At 48.1% G+C, this 18,620-nt stretch overlaps 1 protein-coding gene across 1 annotated transcript in view; it reads left to right on the top strand.

Moving 5' to 3' along the window:
* LOC134911032 (calpain-8-like) overlaps positions 1–18,620 on the top strand; it is a 254,013-nt gene that overhangs the window by 18,365 nt on the left and 217,028 nt on the right. The window contains exons 2-3 of the mRNA XM_063919425.1: positions 3,706–3,775; positions 15,050–15,168. Of these exons, the coding sequence (XP_063775495.1) occupies positions 3,706–3,775; positions 15,050–15,168 (189 nt within the window). The remainder of the gene's footprint in view (positions 1–3,705; positions 3,776–15,049; positions 15,169–18,620) is intronic.

Consider the following 18,620-nt stretch of genomic DNA (forward strand, 5'->3'; position numbering starts at 1 on the left):
TGTGTAAGCAGTGTACTATGTGCTGTGTATGAGCAGTGTACTATGTGCTGTGTATGAGCAGTGTACTATGTGCTGTGTATGAGCAGTGTACTATGTGCTGTGTATGAGCAATGTACTATGTGCTGTGTATGAGCAGTGTACTATGTGCTGTGTGTAAGCAGTGTACTATGTGCTGTGTATGAGCAGTGTACTATGTGCTGTGTATGAGCAGTGTACTATGTGCTGTGTATGAGCAGTGTACTATGTGCTGTGTATGAGCAGTGTACTATGTGCTGTGTATGAGCAGTGTACTATGTGCTGTGTATGAGCAATGTACTATGTGCTGTGTATGAGCAGTGTACTATGTGCTGTGTATGAGCAGTGTACTATGTGCTGTGTATGAGCAGTGTACTATGTGCTGTGTATGAGCAGTGTACTATGTGCTGTGTATGAGCAGTGTACTATGTGCTGTGTATGAGCAGTGAACTTTGGCCCTCATTCCGAGTTGATAGCTAGCTGCCGTTGGTCGCTGCATAGCGATCAGTGGAAAAAAACGGCTAATCTGCACATGCATATGCACCGCAATGCGCACGCGCGTCGTACAGGTACGAAGTCCTTTGTGGTTTTGCACTGGTTCTAGCGACAATTCCAATTGCACAGTCGAACGCAAGGAGATTGACAGAAAGAGGGCGTTTCTGGGTGTCAACTGACCGTTTTCTGGGAGTGTTTGGGAAAACACAGGCGTGGCCGGGCATTTGCTGGGCGGGTATCTGACGTCATTACCGTGTCACTCGTCGCAGCAATCATCGCACAGAATAAGTAACTACAGGGCTGGTCTTGTTATGCACAAAAAGTGTTTGCTGCCACGCGGCTGCACAGGCGTTCGCACTCCTGCAAAGCGAAAATACACTCCCCCATGGGCGGCGGCTATGCGTTTGCACGGCAGCTAAAAGTAGCTAGCGATCGATCAACTCGGAATGAGGGCCTATGTGCTGTATATAGGCAGTGTACTATGTAGGACTGCCTTTGTGTGGTTTCTCATTGTGTATTACACCCATCATCCTGACACTCTCACTGTACTTTATTATATTTTCAATTGTTGCAATTTCACATAGTTGTGTTTCAATTACAAATGTAATACAGGTTGAGTATCCCATATCCAAATATTCCGAAATACGGAATATTCCGAAATACGGACTTTTTTGAGTGAAAGTGAGATAGAGAAACCTTTGTTTTTTGATGGCTCAATGTACACAAACTTTGTTTAATACACAAAGTTATTAAAAATATTGTATTAAATGACCTTCAGGCTGTGTGTATAAGGTGTATATATGTAACATAAATGCATTCTGTGCTTAGACTTAGGTCCCATCGCCATGATATCTCATTATGGTATGCAATTATTCCAAAATACGGAAAAATCCGATATCCAAAATACCTCTGGTCCCAAGCATTTTGGATAAGGGAGACTCAACCTGTATTAGTATTTGCATTGCTCAGTTTGCTAATAATGAATATTGTAAACCAGGGAGAGTTCTGGAGACATATCTCTAAGGGCCTAGGACAGGGGCGGCCAACCAGTCAGTGACAAAGAGCCAAAAAACCTTGTTATGTACGTCAAAGAGCCGACATTGAGCCGTAGGTGCACATGCAAAACTGGAATGTGGCCTTGTGCCTGCTAGACCACGCCCCTGGTATAAAATACATTTAAAAAGCCAGAACGGCATAAAATACATTTTTGAATGCTAGATCCATTGAAACAGCCACTTTCACACAAAATAACTGAAAAAGCCAGAGTCACATAATAAACTTCAACTCCCCATGTGTCACTCCAGCCAACACCCTCCTGTCACTCCAGTCAGCTCCCCATGTGTCACTCCTGCTATCATCCTCTGCGTCACTCCAGTCAGCTCCTCCATGTGTCACTCCTGCCAGGACCCTCCTGTCACTCCAATCAGCTCCCCCATGTGTCACTCCAGCCAGCTCTCTCATGTGTCACTCCAACCAGCACCCTCCTGTGTCACTCCAGTCAGCTCCCCCATGTGTCACTCCAGCCAACACCCTCCTGTCACTCCAGTCAGCTCCCCCATGTGTCACTCCTGCTATCATCCCCTGCGTCACTCCAGTCAGCTCCTCCATGTGTCACTCCTGCCAGGACCCTCCTGTCACTCCAATCAGCTCCCCCATGTGTCACTCCAGCCAGCACCCCCATGTGTCACTCCAGCCAGCTCCCCCATGTGTCACTCCTGCTATCATCCCCTGCGTCACTCCAGTCAGCTCCTCCATGTGTCACTCCTGCCAGGACCCTCCTGTCACTCCAATCAGCTCCCCCATGTGTCACTCCAGCCAACACCCTCCTGTCACTCCAGTCAGCTCCCCCATGTGTTACTCCAGCCAACACCCTCCTGTCACTCCAGTCAGCTCCCCCATGTGTCACTCCTGCTATCATCCCCTGCGTCACTCCAGTCAGCTCCCCCATGTGTCACTCCTGCTATCATCCCCTGCGTCACTCCAGTCAGCTCCTCCATGTGTCACTCCTGCTAGGACCCTCCTGTGTCACACCAGCCAGCTCCGCCTTGTGACACTCTAGCCCACCCTCATGTATCACTACAGCCCCCCCCCCACCAACTCGTGCCATTGCAGCAGCCTCTTATGTGTCCTCTGTTTTCCAGTGGGTGTCTCACCGCTAGTATCTGGCTGCTTCAGTTTTCAGTCCCTGTAGTGCTGCTGCGTGTCTGGCTGGAGTGCAGCGGTTTCTGTATCTGTTGTGGTCACATGATTTAGAGTGTTGGGAGCCACATTTGAATAAAGAAAGAGCCACATGCGGATCAAGAGCCACTGGTTGGCCACCGCTGGCCTAGGAGGTCATTCACACCTGATCACTGCTGTGCGTATTCGCACAGCAGGCGATCAGGTCCTAACTGCGCATGTGTATGCACCGCAATGCGCAGGCACGTCGGACAACAACAACGGGCATCGGTGGTCAGCGACTGGGATGGTGCCACGAAACGATCTCATGGGCGTTTGCAAGGTGATTGACAGGAAGCGGACGTTTGTGGGTGGCAACTGACATTTTACTGGGAGTGTCCGGAAAAATGTAGGCGTGTCCAAGCATTTTCAGGGAGGGTGTCTGACGTCAGCCTGTTCTCATTGCACTGGAGGAGTAAGTCCTGGGCTGCGCACACACTGCACAAAGTGGATTTTTGCAGCTCTGCGTACACATGGGATCACACAATTGCACAGCAAATTTACACTCCCCCTGGAGGCGGCGACTATCCGAACGCAGGACAGTAAACTTCGCATTCCAGCAATCAGGTCTTAATCATCGCATGATGCAGACCTGATTGCAGCAGCAATATCTTTCTCTAATGGGCAACAACATGCTGCACTGCAGGTGGACAGATGTAACATGTGCAGAGAGAGATAGATTTGGGTGGGTTATATTGTTTCTGTGCAGGGTAAATACTGGCTGCTTTATTTTTACACTGCAATTTAGATTTCAGTTTGAACACACCCCACCCAAATCTAACTCTCTCTGCACATGTTACAGCTGCCCCACCTGCACTGCAAATGGTTTTGCCCATTAGAGAAAAATGTTGCTGCTGCAATCAGGTCTGAATTAGGCCCTAAATCCTGGAATTGTCCCTGAGAATTAGAGACATTGGGCACAGGTGTACAGTAGGTAATGGATATTTATTTTCTGTGTTTCATTATTATCTCTTACAGGAAATAAAACCCAATCCCCAGTTCATTGCAGATGGTGCAACACGCGGTGATGTCCGGCAAGGAGCTCTAGGTAAGTAATCTCATTAAAGGGCAATTCCTGCCAGATATAATTAACATAATTTACCAGGAGAGGGATTGTCCGGATCCCTCCCCTGTAACAGCCACTGGTGCATGTGCTGTCTAATGACCACACATGTGTATTAAAGTCTGCCCTTGGATCTGATGATTAATACGTCTTAGCGGAAATTAATTTCTTTTTGCCCAAATGGCGTCAATAAGAAATTCTAGTTATCAAGTCTAAGGGGTCTATTTACTAAGCCCTGGATGGAGATAAAGTCGCTGTAGATGAAGTACCAGCCAATCAGCTCCTAACTGCTATGCCACAGGCTGTGTTTGAAAAATGACAGTTAGGAGCTGATCGGCTGGTACTTTATCTCCATCCAATGCTTAGAAAAAGACCCCTAAACCTCAATAAACAGTAAATAGGCCTCTCTATGTTGTAATTTTCTTTTAATACACTCTCTGCATTCCCCATAGTGTCCTCTATGCTATTTGTTACATAACTGTGTGTGTGTTTATGTATATATAGATAGATATCTCTGTCATCAGGTAGGTGGCGTGGCAGGTCAGTCCAGTTGCCCCTAAGGGGGCAACATTCATTGATATAGGGGCATCTTGCCCCCCCCCCCCCCTCCCCAGCCAAGAAGGTTGTGGTGCCGAAGTTACAGTATATCAACGGTTGTAGACAGGTAAAGTGGAGAGAACTAACCAATCAGCTCCTAACTGCCATGTTACAGCATAGTTTCCTACCCTACCGGATCCTGCAGTAGAGTCCTGTTTGATGCTGTTATCACCCGCTGCCCTGTATTATTACTCAGATCTCCCAATTCTTTGGATTCTTCACTGTATCCAGGGGACCACTAAGGAGTTTCTGGGCAAGGACAGTTTTCTTTAACATCCTAGTGGATACTGGGGAATGTACTTTAGTACCGTGGGGTATAGATCGGGTCCATTGGAGCACTTTAAGAATTAATTAGTGTGTGCTGGCTCTTCCCCTCTATGCCCCCCCCTAGCAGACTCAGTTTAGAAAATGTACCCAAGGTGCATATCCCTGGAGCTCCAGAGAGTTTTCTTCAGAATTTGATTTAGTTTATTTTTTTCAGGCAGTACTGGTTGGCAACCAGTCTGCTTACTTCGTGGGACTTAGGGTGGGGGAGCCGAACCAACTTAATATAGAGTTAATGGTTCGTATCCCATACTGACAGGACACTGAGCTCCTGAGGTGATGTTTCTCACACTCCCAGAGTGTGAGCTCACACCAACAGCATGCCGCCACCCCTAATAGAAACCGAAGACAAACGTGGTGCAGTGAGTGTTACACCGGGGTCCCGGTTAGCAGGTCCCTGGTGACAATGGTGGCATAAGTGTGCGTTGGTCACGGGCCAAGAGCTGCGGTGCCCGCCGCAGACCCACACTGGCTGAAGAAACAGGGGGTTGTTCTCTCTGTTTTTTACCTCAGATCTGCTTTTTACACATCGTACAAGCCAGTATAAATGATAGGGTCCGTGCGCCATGGAAGGGGCGGGGCTTCCCGGAGAGCGGGACCAGCGGCCAGAAGGCACCATTTTCTGCTGCTGCTACTGCTACAGGCTGCATGCTGACGCTGCTCCTCCGCAACGGCCACTGAACCACCCCTGTACTGGTACCAGGGGGTCTAATAGGAAGGGGGGAGCGCATATATATATACAGCAGTTACACCACTGTCCATTTAGCAAACAAATCTATATATAATATACCCAGCGGAGCTTTGCTTTGGACTGTGGTATTGTGTGCTGGCCTCTATCCTCTCTGTGTCACTCCATACAGGGCTGTTTTGTGATTACTGTGTCTGTACACTAATTGTGTTGTTTACATTGTATTCTTATTAACACTGTGTTATCTGCTATAAGAATGTCTGGGGGAAAATATGTGTGTCCCTCATGTAACACTAAGTTTACACCTTCCTCACAGGGATCTTTACTGTGTACCCCTTCACAGTCCAGTGCTATGCAGGAACATGAGTGGTTAGAATCATTTAAAACAATGATTTCTAATATTTATACTGAGATGGCTACGGCTAAGCATGAAAGACCGACCCTAAAACAGTCTATGGATGATTTCCTAGTAAAGGCTGCAGACTGCAGACAAGCTACTCAGCCCCCTCTGGTGGTCTCTCATAAACGTACGCTTCCACAGGAACTCCAGTCTGACTCAGACTGACTTGCTGGATGAGGCAGAGCTGGAGGTGGATGAAGATAAAACCCTGTCCCCTGGAGTTGAGGCCCTAATTTATGCCTTTAAGGAGGTCCTCAACATACACGATAAGGAGGCAGAACCTGAAGAGGAATTGTATTTTAATGTAAAGCCAAAATCCCCTGTCACCTTTCCTGTTTCGAAGGAGCTACACTCCCTGTCTAAGGAGGCATGGGTAAACCCTGACAAGAAAGTCATTACCCCAAAACGGTTATTGAATTCCTTTCCCTTGCCTGCAGAGGACAGAAAGGTTTGGGAAAATCCCCCCATCAGTGGATACTTCAGTGTCCAGGCTGTCACGTAAAATTGTACTGTCCCTTGGGCTATCTCCCTCAAAGACCCAGCTGACCGTAAAATTGAGACTACCCTCAAATCAATTTATACTGCAGTGGGTGTAGCTCAACGGCCCACTATTGCTTGTGGCTGGATTTCTGGGGCCATGGTGAAATGGTCTGAAAAGATAGTAAGTGGGTTGGACTCCCTGCCACAGGAGGAGATCATTACCCTACTTCACCACATACAGGATGCGGCTAACTTTATGAGTGAAGCCGTTAAGGAATTATGCCTCACCAATGGCCGTACTACGGCTATGGTGGCCTCGGCCCACAGGGCTCTGTGGCTGCGACAATGGTCAGCAGATGTTGATTCCAAAAAAGGCGTAGAAAACCTTTCTTTTACAGGAGATGCCCTGTTTGGAGAGGAGCTGAATAAGTGGATCTCCCAGGCAATGGAGGGTAAGTTTACCTATCAGCCGTCTGCTACACCTCCTGCTAGACGTCCCTACCCTGGGCCCTCTTTGCAGTCCTTTCGTGCGGCGAGATTCAGAGGCAGAGCCAGAGGTACCTCCAATGCTGCTAGAGGATCTCGTGGCAAGTCCCGTAAGCCAGCGGCCGCTGGATCTCTGGATCAGTCCTCCGGATCCTCATCCATGAAGCCCTCCATGTGCCGGTTGGCCCCAGCAGCAAGGCGACTTCCAGGTAGGTGCTCGATTTTAACACTTTTCCCAGGTCTGTGCACTGTCCTGCCGGGATCCTTGGGTGAGGGACCTCATATCCCAAGGATACCGGTTGGAGTTTCAAGCACTACTTCCTCTCAGATTCTTCAAGTCAAGCTTGCCAGCTTCACCTGTAGCAAGGGTTACCTTGCAAGACGCCATTCAAAAACTACTGCAAACAGAGGTTGTGGTCCCAGTACCTGCTACATCACACAAACAGGGGTTTTACTCCACTCTATTTGTTGTTCCGAAACCGATCTTGAAGCTCAAATCTCTGAACCCTTACCTATGTGTGTTCAAATTCAAGATGGAATCACTTCGTGCGGTGGTTTACGGTTTGGAGGAGGGCGAATTCCTTGTATCCCTGGATGCCAATGATGCTTACCTGCATATTCCCATTTTGGCCTCCCCACCAGGCTTACCTTCAGTTCGCTCTCCTGGACAACCACTTCCAGGTTCAGGCATTACCTTTCGGTCTCTCCACAGCTCTGAGGGTATTCATGAAAGTCATGGCGGAGATGATGCTCCAATTGCGCAGAAGGGGAGTCAACATCATCCCCTACTTGAACGATCTCCTGATAAAGGCGATGTCCAGACCTGACGACTTGTCTGCTTACGGATCATGGGTGGATCCTAAATTTCAGGAAATCTCACCTGGAACCATCACAAAGACTTCAGTTCCTGGGAATGATACTGGATACAGTGTCTCAAAAGGTATTCCTTCCATTAGGCAAGGCCTTGACTATCCAGGCTATGGTCCGCTCGGTGCTCAGACGCCGCAAGATTTTGATTAATCTTTGCATTCACCTACTGGGCAAGATGGTGGCCTCATACGAGGCCATCCAGTATGGCAGGTTTCATGCCCGTCCATTCCAGCTGGATCTGCTGGACAAATGGTCAGGGTCTCACCTACACAGGCACCAGATGGTAACTCTGTTGCCAAAGGCACATATTTCCCTGTTATGGTGGCTGCAGGTTCCTCACCTTGTGTAGGGGCGGAGTTTTGGTATCTAGTCATGGATACTACTGACAACAGATGCCAGTCTCCGTGGATGGGGGGCTCTGACCAAAGGGGCCCATTTCCAGGGGAAGTGGTCGAGTCAAGAATCTGCACTCCCGATAAATGTATTGGAACTCAGGGCAGTTTACAATGCTCTCCTGTGGGCCTCCTTTCTTCTCCGAAATCAAGCCATCCAGGTGCAATCGGACAACGCCACAGCAGTGGCGTACATAAATCGTGGTATCCGTTCACATGGTCGACCATGTTATGGTCGACAGTCATTAGGTCGACCACTATTGGTCGACATTGACATGGTCGACATGGACACATGGTCGACACATGAAAATGGTCGACGCGTGAAAGGTCGACACATGAAAAGGTCGACATGATTTTTTTTACTTTTTTTTTCTTTTGGGGAACTTTTCCATACTTTACGATCCACGTGGACTACGATTGGAACGGTAATCTGTGCCGAGCAAAGCGGTAGCGGAGCGAAGGCACCATGCCCGAAGCATGGCGAGCGGACGCGGTGCACTAATTGGGGTTCCCAGTCACTTTACGCAAAAAACTACACCAAAAAAAGTTAAAAAACTCATGTCGACCTTTTCATGTGTCGACCTTTCATGTGTCGACCATGTGTCCATGTCGATCATGTCAATGTCGACCAATAGTGGTCGACCTAATGACTGTCGACCATAACATGGTCGACCATTCATACCGGAACCATAAATCGTCAGGGAGGAACAAGAAGCAGGGTCGTAATGTGAGAGGTGTCCAGGATACTCCTCTGTGCAGAGGCTAATGCAAGGGCCATCTCGGCCATCTTCATCCCAGGCGTGGACAATTGGGAAGCGGACTTCCTCAGCAGGCGCGATCTTTATCCAGGAGAATGGGGCCTTCACCCTCAGGTGTTTCAACAGCTGATTCACCGGTGGGGCTGTCCACAGATAGACCTGATGGCTTCTCGTCTCAGCAAGAAACTCTGTTTTACTGTCCCAGGACAAGGGATCCGCAGGCTGTGGCAGTCGACGCTCTGACAGCACCGTGGACTTACCAGTTTGTGTACCTCTCATTCCCAGAGTTCTAAAGTTACTCAAACTGGAAAGGGTTCAGGCAATTCTGTTTGCCCCGGATTGGCCCCGACGGGCCTAATATGCAGACCTCCTGACAATGTCTCTGGAGGACCCCTGGCCTCTGCTGCTTCTTAAGGACCTCCTTTAACAAGAACCGCTTGTCTATCAAGACTTAAAGCGGCTACGTTTGACGGCTTGGAGGTTGGGAGGGAAATTCTAGCCAGAAAAGGCCTTCCCTCCAAGGTTATTTCTACTGTGATCCAGGCCAGGAAGGTGGTTACGTCAAAACAGTACCACCATATATGGAAAAGATATGTTTCTTGGTGTGAGGGTAGGAAATATTCTACCATAGAGTTTTGACTTGATCGTTTCCTACTTTTCCTGCAAGCAGGTGTGGACATGGGCCTATGATTGGGCTCTATCAAAGTCCAGATTTTGTCTCTTTCCATATTCTTCCAGAAACAGCTTGCAGTTACGCCGGATGAACAGACATATCTGAAGGGGGTTCTTCACATTCAACCACCCTTCGTACCTCCCATGGCTCTGTGGGATCTTATTGTGGTCTGGTTTGAACCGTTACATAGGGTGGACTTGAAATATCTCACTTGGAAGATTATCATGTTGCTGGCATTAGCCTCTGCAAGACACGTGTCAGAATTGGGGGCCTTATCCTGTAAGAGCCTGTATTTGATTTTTCACGGAAATAGGGCTGAGCTCAGGACTCGCCCGCAGTTTTTGCCGAAAGTGGTGTCGGCTTTTCACGTTAATCAACCTATTGTGGTTCCAGTGATGGCTGACACATCCATTGCTCCAAAGTCCTTGGACGTGGTGAGGGCTTTGAAACTTTATGTAAAGAAGACAGTTCATCACAGGAAATCTGACTCGTTTTTTTGTCCTTTATGATGCTACCAAAACTGGCAATCAATTGGCAATCAATTGCTCGTTGGATCAGGTTGACTATTGAACAAGCCTACTCTTCGGCGGCATTTCCGCTGCCGAGTTCTATCCAGGCCCACTCCACTAGATCAGTGGGTTCTTCCTGGACGGCTGCCTGGGATGTCTCGGCCTTACAGTTGTGGCGTGTAGCTACTTGGTCTGGTTCGAACACGTTTGTGAAGTTCTACAGGTTCGACACCATGGCCTCAGATGACCTTCAGTTTGGTCAAGTGGTTTTTCAGGGGTCTCAGCACTCTCACACCCGTTCTGGGAGCTTTGGGACTTCCCCACGGTACTAAAGTACATTCCCCAGTATCCACTAGAACGTTAGAGAAAATTGGAATTTGATACCTACCGGTAATTCCTTTTCTCGTAGTCCATAGTGGATACTGGGCGCCTGCCTCAGTCTTCGAATTCTGCTTCCCAGGTTGTAAGTGTTCTTGATTTGGCCTGCTGTTGCTGTCCCAGTTCCATGTTGGGTTAGCATTGCTTTCCTCTGTTCTAGTTAGCTCTGCTTTCCGTTACTGTTGTTTGTTGGTTCGTTACTTCACCGCTGTTTTGTATATATCCTTCTCTCAAAGTATGTCTGTCTCCTTGGGCACAGTTTCCTGGACTGAGTCTGTTAGGAGGGGCATAGAGGGGAGGAGCCAGCACACACTAATTAATTCTAAAAGTGCCAGGCTCCAATGGACCTGATCTATAACCCATGGTACTAAAGTACATTCCCCAGTATCCACTACTGACTACGAGAAAAGGAATTACCGGTAGGTATCAAATTCCTATTATTTGCTGTAGTCACTAGCATGACTTTTTTCTCCAGGCTCATCAGCCTCTGCTGTCCTACTCTCAGCAGAACCTTTTGAGACCCCTGGTAGTAGAGAATGCAGCTTACCTATCCCCTGTGATCTGTGTCTTCTTACCTTAGAGCAGGCATGTCCAAACTGTGGCCCTCCAGCTGTTGAGAAACTACACATCCCAGCATGCCCTGATACAGCTTTAGCATTCTCTGACAGCAAAACTGTGTCAGGGCATGCTGGGATATGTAGTTTCACAACAGCTGGAGGGCCGCAGTTTGGACATGCCTGCCTTAGAGTCTATAGCTGCTGCTGCTGCTAGTATGTGTGTGAGCTGTGGATTTTGTTTTATTAGTAATCTTTAGTTAAACACAAAAAGGACACTACATAAAAGTTTTAAAATGAGTTAGTTTTTTTTTACCAACAGATAATCATTAAAGTAAAAATTCACACAATCGCATTTGGAATTTATTGCATAGACATCACATTTATCATGTATAATGTGCTGAGTGAGAAGAAGAAAAAGATCACAAAGAATAGATGCAAATAAATCCAGTACTGCAGGCAGCAATGTTAATCCCAATAATTGGAAAATTTCCCAAAATGTATTGCTAGTGATGCTGAAATAATTAGCAACAAGCATTTAGCTTAGACACACCCATATGTGGAGCTAGACATGCCTTTTGGGTGGAGCATGACCCGCACCCTCAACGGCACGCCACGCTTCAAGCAAATCATTCTACAACAGACTATAAACTCCCTGAAACTAGTTTCCAAAAGTAGGCAAGTATGTATTACAGGCTACAGGGTTATTGGCAGACTACGCATGCACTGCGAATGCTTTGCGTGTGCGTGAAAGCTGGATTGCAGTGATCGCAGCCTCGGTGAAATGCGTTTGCAGAGTGATTGACAGGAAGTGACCGTTAGTGGGTGGTAACATACGTTTGTGGGGAGTGGCTGTGAAAGCACAGGCATGTCATGGGTCAACTGCAACTGTTGATGGTACTCGGTTTCTGCGTATGGATCAGAGTTGCGAACGCAACATGGGTGTCTTTTACCATTTCTCTTCACATGCGATTTTTAGTAGAAGCAGTTTTGAGACATTTGCAATTTCAGCCTCAAAAGTGTTCCAAGCTGAACGAGGGCCTGTGTATGAACAACGACAGGATCTGATTGGTTAGTACTTTATCTCTCTCCACTTTACCTCTCTCCAAGCTTAGATAAATCTCCCTAAAAGTATGGTATATTGTTTAAGAGCAGCTCATGGTGGGTGGCTGTAACTCTAGCAATGTTCTGCAGATTGAAAGTGGGTTTGCCTTAGGTAAGTAATAGGTAGGTTTGCCATTATATCCCTTTGATCTGGAGAACCTACTGTATGAATTACACAGGTACTGTGGCTAATTAAGACCAGGTGAAATGCAGGCTTGAATTTAGCCAGCCACAGAAAAGTGTAAATCATAAATGTCCTGGATTAAAGGGATATTATATATATCTACTAATAGCATACTTGCCTACCCTCCCGGAAAGGTAGGTGAGTCTCCCGCTTCCCCTACCACCCGGGGGGTCCGATGATGCCCGCGGGATCCGATACACGGTATAGCGGGACAGAGTCACGATGACGCAATCATGATACCACATCCCCAGACTGTCCATCTCCCTGCTGACCATGCCCCCAGACAGGCCACCTTGCCGCCAGCCACACACCCATGCGCCAACCATGCTGCAACCTCCACCTGCACTGCGGAAACTGCTGGCACTCCTGCACTGAGGACACTGCCGGCACTCCTGAACTGAGGACACCTCCAACACTCCGACACTGCACTGAGGGCACCACTGGCACCCCTGCACTGCCAACACTGCCAGCACCACCACACTGAGGACACAGTTGGCACTCCTGAACTGCCTGCACCACCACACTGAGCACACCGCTGGCACCTCTGTAGTGCCATCACTACCGCATTGAGGACACCGCTGACACCTCTGTACTGCCGACACTACCGCTCTAAGGACACCGCTGGCTTCCCTGCCGAAACCACAACACTGAGGACACAGTTGGCACCCCTGCCCTGCTGACACTCCCGCACTGAGGACACCGCTGACACCTCTGCACTGCTGACACTATCGCTCTAAGGACACCGCTGGCACTCCTGCACTGCTGACAGTGCTGGCACCACCACACTGAAGACACTGCTAACAACCCCGCACTGAGGACCCTCTGTCACAGTAAGTGCACTATTTGTGTCTCCGACCTGCACTGTAACCCGTGCTGTATCTAACCCACACTGTATCCAACCCGCATTGTATTTGACCCGCATTGAAACCCACGCTGTATCCGACCCACATTGTATTTGACCCGCTGTTAAGATCTGGGAAGTGTATCTGGACAGAGTGTTGATTGAAATTATCTGGGGAATATATCTGGATGGAGTGTTACACAAGCCCAGCAATCCTCAAGTCTCCTGCGTTCCAAAGCTTCACCTTTAGCAGGCACCTTTCCTAGGTGGATTAAGTCCACTCGGTACTTAGATGCCCAGAGGTCTTAATATGGACAAAGAAACTATTGGAGGCTGGACAAGTGCAAGGAATATGCTGGAGTAGAACCCACCTGACACAGAGTGTGTTAAGGCTGAACAGACTGGCACACACTAGAAAAGGACAAGACCAAGAATACCAAAAGACAAGAGAATAATGAATTAATAACTAGGTATGGTAATAAGGTAAAGGTACTAATGAGACATCAGGGTATTGAGAGACACAGAATGAGTAATGCACTAATGGTAATAGCAACGGGGAAGTAGTCAGGAGAGAAGGCAATAACACACTAGCAGGCTGGGTGATCTAATTAAAGCGACAGGCAAGAAACCTAAATCAAATGGTGCATAAATAGTAGGGAATGCTCTGAACTCACAGTGGTTGCTACTGGCAACAACAGAAATGCATGACAATAGAATACAGACAGGGAAAGCAGAACAGACATACAAACAACACAGAATGCTTCAGGCCAGTGGATGTTACTCGTAACCACAGTACTAACACAAAGGAGCAAAGAAGACTAAGACAAGGGATTGTTCAGAGAACAGACTAATACGACTGTGACAATGTACACTGATAAACAGGCCAGGGAGAGACTGTAGTGGAATGAGACTGTGGTAATAGATACACATGTGGTGGTGTGTGTAAAGCAGCGGTATGCAAATGAAATGATATTGGATAACAACAGAAAGACCAAGAGACAGACAAGAAAAAGAACAAGTATAATGTGTAGAACTCTCCACTGCAGCTAAAGCCAAGACAGACAGGAACCAGACAGGACTGGGTCTGGCAAGGACAGTTTAGCACAGGATCTCACAGGAGAAGAATATAAAAGAGAGAGCCAAAGGCTTGCGCGGCAAACAGGATCTATGACCGGCAGGGAGTAATGGGCAGACTGGGAATATAAAGAGAGCACCAACCAATGTCAAAGGTTCAATTTAATTACTAACTCGGTACAACTGTGCTACTGCACATCACCCAGGCTCCTGACTTAACAAGAACCACATGCTGAATGCAGGTAACGAAGCACTGTTTCAGGGTTTTTTTTCTTTGCTGTTTGGTAACTACTTTAGAGCAATGATATTGTACACATGATTCTCAGTAAATTTCTGTGTTGGTTTGTTTTCTATTGCTAGTACTTGTGAGTTGGTTTGATTGGGTTTTGCTAATACAGTACTAATTTGTACATGACTGCCGTGTGTTTGTGCCGCTGCTCTGTTGCTTAATTTAGGCAGCAAGACTTTGGCCTATGTCGGTGAACAATATTGCAAGCAGTGAGGTGGTCAAACTTGACTGGAAATGAGTGGAAATGAATGTAATTGAGGTTAATAATACTGTAGGAACAAAAACACCCACAAATTCTGTTATTTTAGCTGTTTGGATGATTTTTTCGAAAAATACTGATCCAGAACCAATGCCAAAACCCACAAAGGGTGGTTTTGGCAAAACCAATCCAGATCCAAAACACAAAGGAGTTCCAGATGTAAAATCAATACACATGACCCGAAAAATGGCCCGGTACATACCCCTAGATTATAGTACACCTGTTATTTCACCATGTTATTGAATATCTTTAGTAGGATATATTATAATTTATTAAAGTGTAATGTCTGCTCCAGCAATGTACACAGGACAGTGCCTATTATCACCAATCATACAGTGCATGAGGGAGGACGGTGCCATTCTGATCACCCTTGTAACTATGTCCTATCTCTGTGCCCAGGTGACTGCTGGCTCCTTGTCTCCATTGCATCGCTCACCCTGAATGAAGAGTGCCTGTGTCAGGTCATGCCCAAAGACCAGAGATTTGACACAAAATACGCAGGAATCTTCCACTTCAAGGTAATACTAATACCATACCATTAAGCCTAACAAAGCATCCTCCTGCCGGATACAAGTGGCCCCTCTAACATGCTTAACCACTTAACTAGCTAATATATCTTCCAAAAACTTCCCCGAAATTGTCATTTTTTAATTATCAGATTATGTATACAACAAAGAGATAAAATTGAGAAGTTTAGATAAATTTAGTACACTATATAAATAGTATATATACACAGTAAAGTAAACCATTTAAAGGTCCTGATACAGCTAGATTAAAACTATAAAGTACAGCTAGGTACAAAGGGGCTGATTCAAAGTCAGTTGCACAGTGAGCATAATATACCTGGGGGAAAAACAGTATACACAAAAACAGCGCATTTCTGCCCTTACACAGAGCTGAAGAGGCTTACGTGTGGGCAACAGCAGCGTATGCACCTGGTATATGCCAGTCACAACTAACCCATACTTACAATGAATTTATGCCCACTTTGTTAACCAATTACTTGACATTAAGGATTGAATAATCCCTGTAATACAGCAGAAACAGATCCCAATTTTTGAAAACTTAAAAAAAAAAAATTGTTCAACACGTCACAAAAACACAATCTAGACCCTAGCTATGAAGAAAGCACCAATGAGTGTCAGGGGAGCATTTGCAAACAGCCAATCACAAGTGGTAAAGCGAGATAAACCCTGCACCCTCCAAAGCAGCTGCAGTAGGATTAAACAAGTATGTGCCACCTATCACCTACAACAACTAAGGTACAACAAAAATATGTTTAACACCCTCCGCGGCGCTTAGATAAAAGTAACTAATAACACAATGCCATTTGGTAACATGTATCAACGGGATGCAGTCAGTTTACCTCCAATCAAAATCCTGACGTTAAAAATCCCGACACGGGGGGCGTGGCCTGGACGGGCATGGAGTAGCACTTGCACTGTGCAGCTCTCCAGCCATTTCATCCTGACTATACATCCTGTACTCCCCCCTGGGTCTGATACTGGGGCCATCGGTGTGTGAGCATCTCCTGCCCCCCCTGGAACGGGTTTGAGCCTGCTGCCGCTGTCTACGGAGGTTCTGGAGCCTTGTGTGCCTGTGGGCCCTGATCTATGCTGGGACTGCTGCCTCGTGTTTTAACCGGAAGTCCGGCCTCTGTTCCCCGCCGCCGCCCGCTGCGGCCTGCCGAGTACCTGGACGACGGGAGCGCCGGGCTCTCCTCTGTCGCCCCGTCAGCCTCCTGCAGTATCCGGGGGGAGTCCTGTGTGGGGCTCCCTGCATCGCTCTGTCGCCGCGGACTCGCACTGTCCGGGAAACCGGAAGTGCGGCTTCCGCTGTCCGCCACCGCCCGCTGCAGCCGGCCGGGGCACCCGTACACGGACCGCGGGACTGCACTGCCTTCTAGTCGTGGGTGAAGTCTGGAGGGGAGCGTGGCCACCCTGCATACTGCTGGCTGCCTGCCCTAGCGGCCATTCTCTGGACCCACTGCTGCTGTGTGTCCCCATCCACACTGGGACCAGGTACACAGGGTGCACATTCATTAGTGTGGGGAAGGTTAACACTTGGAGCCTCAGCTGTGCTGGCTGGGTGGTCATTGGGCTGCATACACCCTTTCCTCCCTCCTCCTGTTTCCCTCCTCTGGCCCGCTGACCCAGCCCTCATCAGCTGTGGCGCGAGCTTCCCTGCTGTGTCTGGAGGTTGGTGCCGGGGGACTGATCCTCTACGTCCCACGGCGTTGTTTGGGGGTGACAGTCCCTGCATCCCTGCTACATTAGGCGGACACTTTGCATTATAACTGGAGACTTTGGCCCTGTTGTCTATCTATACATATCTATATACTCTCTCGCACCCACTGGCCGGTGTGTAGGGTGGCGGTGTGGGCGCCCCTCTTTGCCTGTATTTGCTTTGATATACTCTGCTGACCGGAGGGAACGTTACCGTGTTGTCCAAAATGGTGAGGGGTCGCCAGACTGGCGCGACGGCGGGAGCAATGGATAAGTTTGTTCGTGACCCTGGTCCTCAGCAGCGTAAGGGGGAGACTGTAAGATCTGAGACATCGCCCCCATCTCCTGCGTATAGTTCCGCCTCTTCTGACCCTCCGGATGCCGCACTGCAGAGAGTACTGGATGCGGTGACTGCCAGCGAGGCGCGTCTGGCTGATAAAATCGGACAAGTGCAGTGTGATCTCTCCATAATTCATCAGGACCTTCAGCGGGTGAGAGAGAGAGAGTGGGAGAGGCTGAGACCCGTATATCCAATGTTGAAGACTCTGTCGGCCCGCTGGGTCGTCGCACTGATGCTTTGGAATCTCAGATGACAGATGTGCGCAGAAAGCTGACAGATATGGAGGGACGTCTGCGGCGCAATAACGTCCGTTTCATTGGCCTGGCCAAGAAGGAAGAGGGCTCAGCTCCTGAAGAGTTTCTCGTAAAATGGCTCCGGGATGCCTTTGGATCTGTGGAGTTTTCGCCTTACTTCACTGTTGAACGGGCCCATAGAGTTTCAATGCGCCCGCTGCCTCCAGGGGTTCCACCCCGCACCTTTATTGCTAAGTTCCTCCACTTCCGTGACCGGGACACAGTTTTGAAGCTGGCTCGTACCAAAGGCCCTTTAAAATGGAATGGGTCGCCTATATCAGTATTCCCGGATTTTGCGGTGGATGTACAAAAGGATAGGGCTCAGTTCCTGCCTGTTAAGAGGAGGCTCCGTGAACTTGACCTGCCATATGCCATGCTCTTCCCATCCAGGCTGCGGGTGGCGGCTGATGGGGAAACAAAGTTTTTCACAACTTCTCGTGAGGCCATGGTGTGGCTGGACAGACGATTCCCGGCGAGGCGTGCCCTTGCAAATCCGTGAATCTCCGGCCTAGCCCTGAAGCTGACTTTCTCCTGTTTTTGACTTTCTTGTTACTTATTATGTTTGCTTTGCTTATGTGAGCTATTTACTGTGAGGCGATAGGATGCGGGGGAGTTTTATTGTTGTCGATGTCCACTTTATCCCCCGCTATTCTGCTCCCATGGTTTAGACAGGGTATATGATTACTCGCTTGCCTACTCTGATATCTCTGGTATGCTTTTGAATTTTTCTTTTCTCCTGTTTTTTTTCCTTTGTGGGGGGTGGGGGGGGGGGGGTTATATTCTTGGCTTGATATGTTTGGTTCTTTGATATCCGTGTATGTTTCATTTTGGGCATGAATAGACCTAGGGGGTGGATCTCTATGATTTCCCCTCCATTTTTCAGGAAGGTGGTGGCTGGTCGCTGGAGGCTGCCTCTTTTTCTCCCGAGAGTCATTATATTCTTGGCCCCGATTAAGGTGTGTTTGCACTAATTAATGGTGCTACGAAGTTTTGTTTACTTGTATTTTTAGGTATTTGCACTTAGTTTTGGGATCCAAGTATGCTGCATGTTGGGGGTGGTATACAGGGAGGGGGGTGGGGGAAGGTTCTGGGTTGTACTTACCTTTTGTGTG

The sequence above is a fragment of the Pseudophryne corroboree genome, chromosome 4 (genome assembly GCF_028390025.1).
Source record: "Pseudophryne corroboree isolate aPseCor3 chromosome 4, aPseCor3.hap2, whole genome shotgun sequence".
Classification (NCBI taxonomy): domain Eukaryota; kingdom Metazoa; phylum Chordata; class Amphibia; order Anura; family Myobatrachidae; genus Pseudophryne; species Pseudophryne corroboree.